This window comes from Merops nubicus, unplaced genomic scaffold (assembly GCF_000691845.1).
Source record: "Merops nubicus isolate BGI_N331 unplaced genomic scaffold, ASM69184v1 scaffold33834, whole genome shotgun sequence".
Taxonomy (NCBI): domain Eukaryota; kingdom Metazoa; phylum Chordata; class Aves; order Coraciiformes; family Meropidae; genus Merops; species Merops nubicus.
The window spans coordinates 1-1,164 of record NW_008604087.1 but is presented as its reverse complement, the minus strand read 5'-3'; the positions used below and the strand labels follow the sequence as shown (position 1 = coordinate 1,164).

Sequence of the window (1,164 nt, the reverse complement as noted above, 5' to 3'; positions counted from 1 at the left end):
GAGCGGGCCCCGCGCCCCCGCCGGCCCTTGGCCTCCACGACCGTGTTGCTGCCAATGACAGCAAAGGGGATGCTCTCCTGCAGGAGGACAGCAGGGGTCAGCGAGGGCTTGGTTCTGCTCGCCATGGCCCACCGCCCTCCATACGGACCCTTGGCCATACCCAGCACCCATCTGCCAAGAGACCCAGGAGCTATGGAGGACCTGGGTGGGAGGGCAGCAGTCGTGACATGGGTTTCTCCACCCCAGCCCCATCCCACCCAGATGTAGGTGGCATCAGTGGGGTCTTGGTGACATGCCCAGGTGGTGCAACAGTTACTAACCCCACCATGATGGCTTGCGTGGCCCCAGGGGTACCCCATGATAACATGTCCTCTTGGTCCTGGGGCTCTTCCCCCTCAAGGATGGAGCTGAAGGACCCCAACCCTTTGCAGAGGGGTTGGACTAGATGGCCTTTAAAGGTCCCTTCCAACCCAAAGCCTTCTGTGATTCTGTGACCCACCTTCAGCGCCTGGTCCTGCAGCTTGAACTCCTCATCCTCGTCCGAGTCGCACTCGGGGAACTGGTAGATGCGGATGCCGTAGTGGTCAATCTCCTCCCGGATCTGGGGGCAGACAGCCCCACTGAGGGCAGGGCTCTGGCCCTCGGGAGTGGGGTGGGAAGCACCACACAGCCCTGGTGTACCCCCAGGACCCACAAGACCCTATCCCCTGCAGGAGCCCCAGATGAGATGTCAGGGACAGCCTCCCCCACCCTTCTAGCCCCCAGCTGAGCACCAGGGAGCCACGTCCTTGGTGGCCATGTGGGCAGTGTGGTCCTCTACAGTGCTGTGAGCTTGGAGAATGCTCCATGGCAAAGCCCACACAGGGGCTGGAGAGACCCCCCCTATGCAAGCATGGACCCCAGCCTCCAGGACACCCCCATCCCCAGGGACCCACTGGGATGGCTCCTGGCTGGACTGGGCCACCCTCCCCTTACCTTGTTCTTCATGCGCTCCACCTCGTCGGGGGTCAGGGTGTCAGCCTTGGCCAGCACAGGCACAATGTTCACCCGCTGGTGCAGGGCTCTCATGAACTCCACGTCCAGGGGCCGGAGGCTGCAGGGAGACCCCAGTGAGCACTGTCCCACCAAGCCCCTTCCCCAGCTGTAATGGTTTGAAACCTGCTG

At 62.9% G+C, this 1,164-nt stretch overlaps 1 protein-coding gene across 1 annotated transcript in view; it reads right to left on the bottom strand.

Moving 5' to 3' along the window:
- The window catches only part of LOC103771611 (septin-4-like), a gene marked incomplete at both ends in the record, with an annotated part of 1,544 nt that extends 451 nt beyond the window's left edge, over window positions 1-1,093 (bottom strand). Inside the window, 3 exons of the mRNA XM_008938912.1 lie at window positions 2-77; window positions 500-601; window positions 976-1,093. Of these exons, the coding sequence (XP_008937160.1) occupies window positions 2-77; window positions 500-601; window positions 976-1,093 (296 nt within the window). The remainder of the gene's footprint in view (window position 1; window positions 78-499; window positions 602-975) is intronic.
- Window positions 1,094-1,164: the final 71 nt, after the last annotated feature.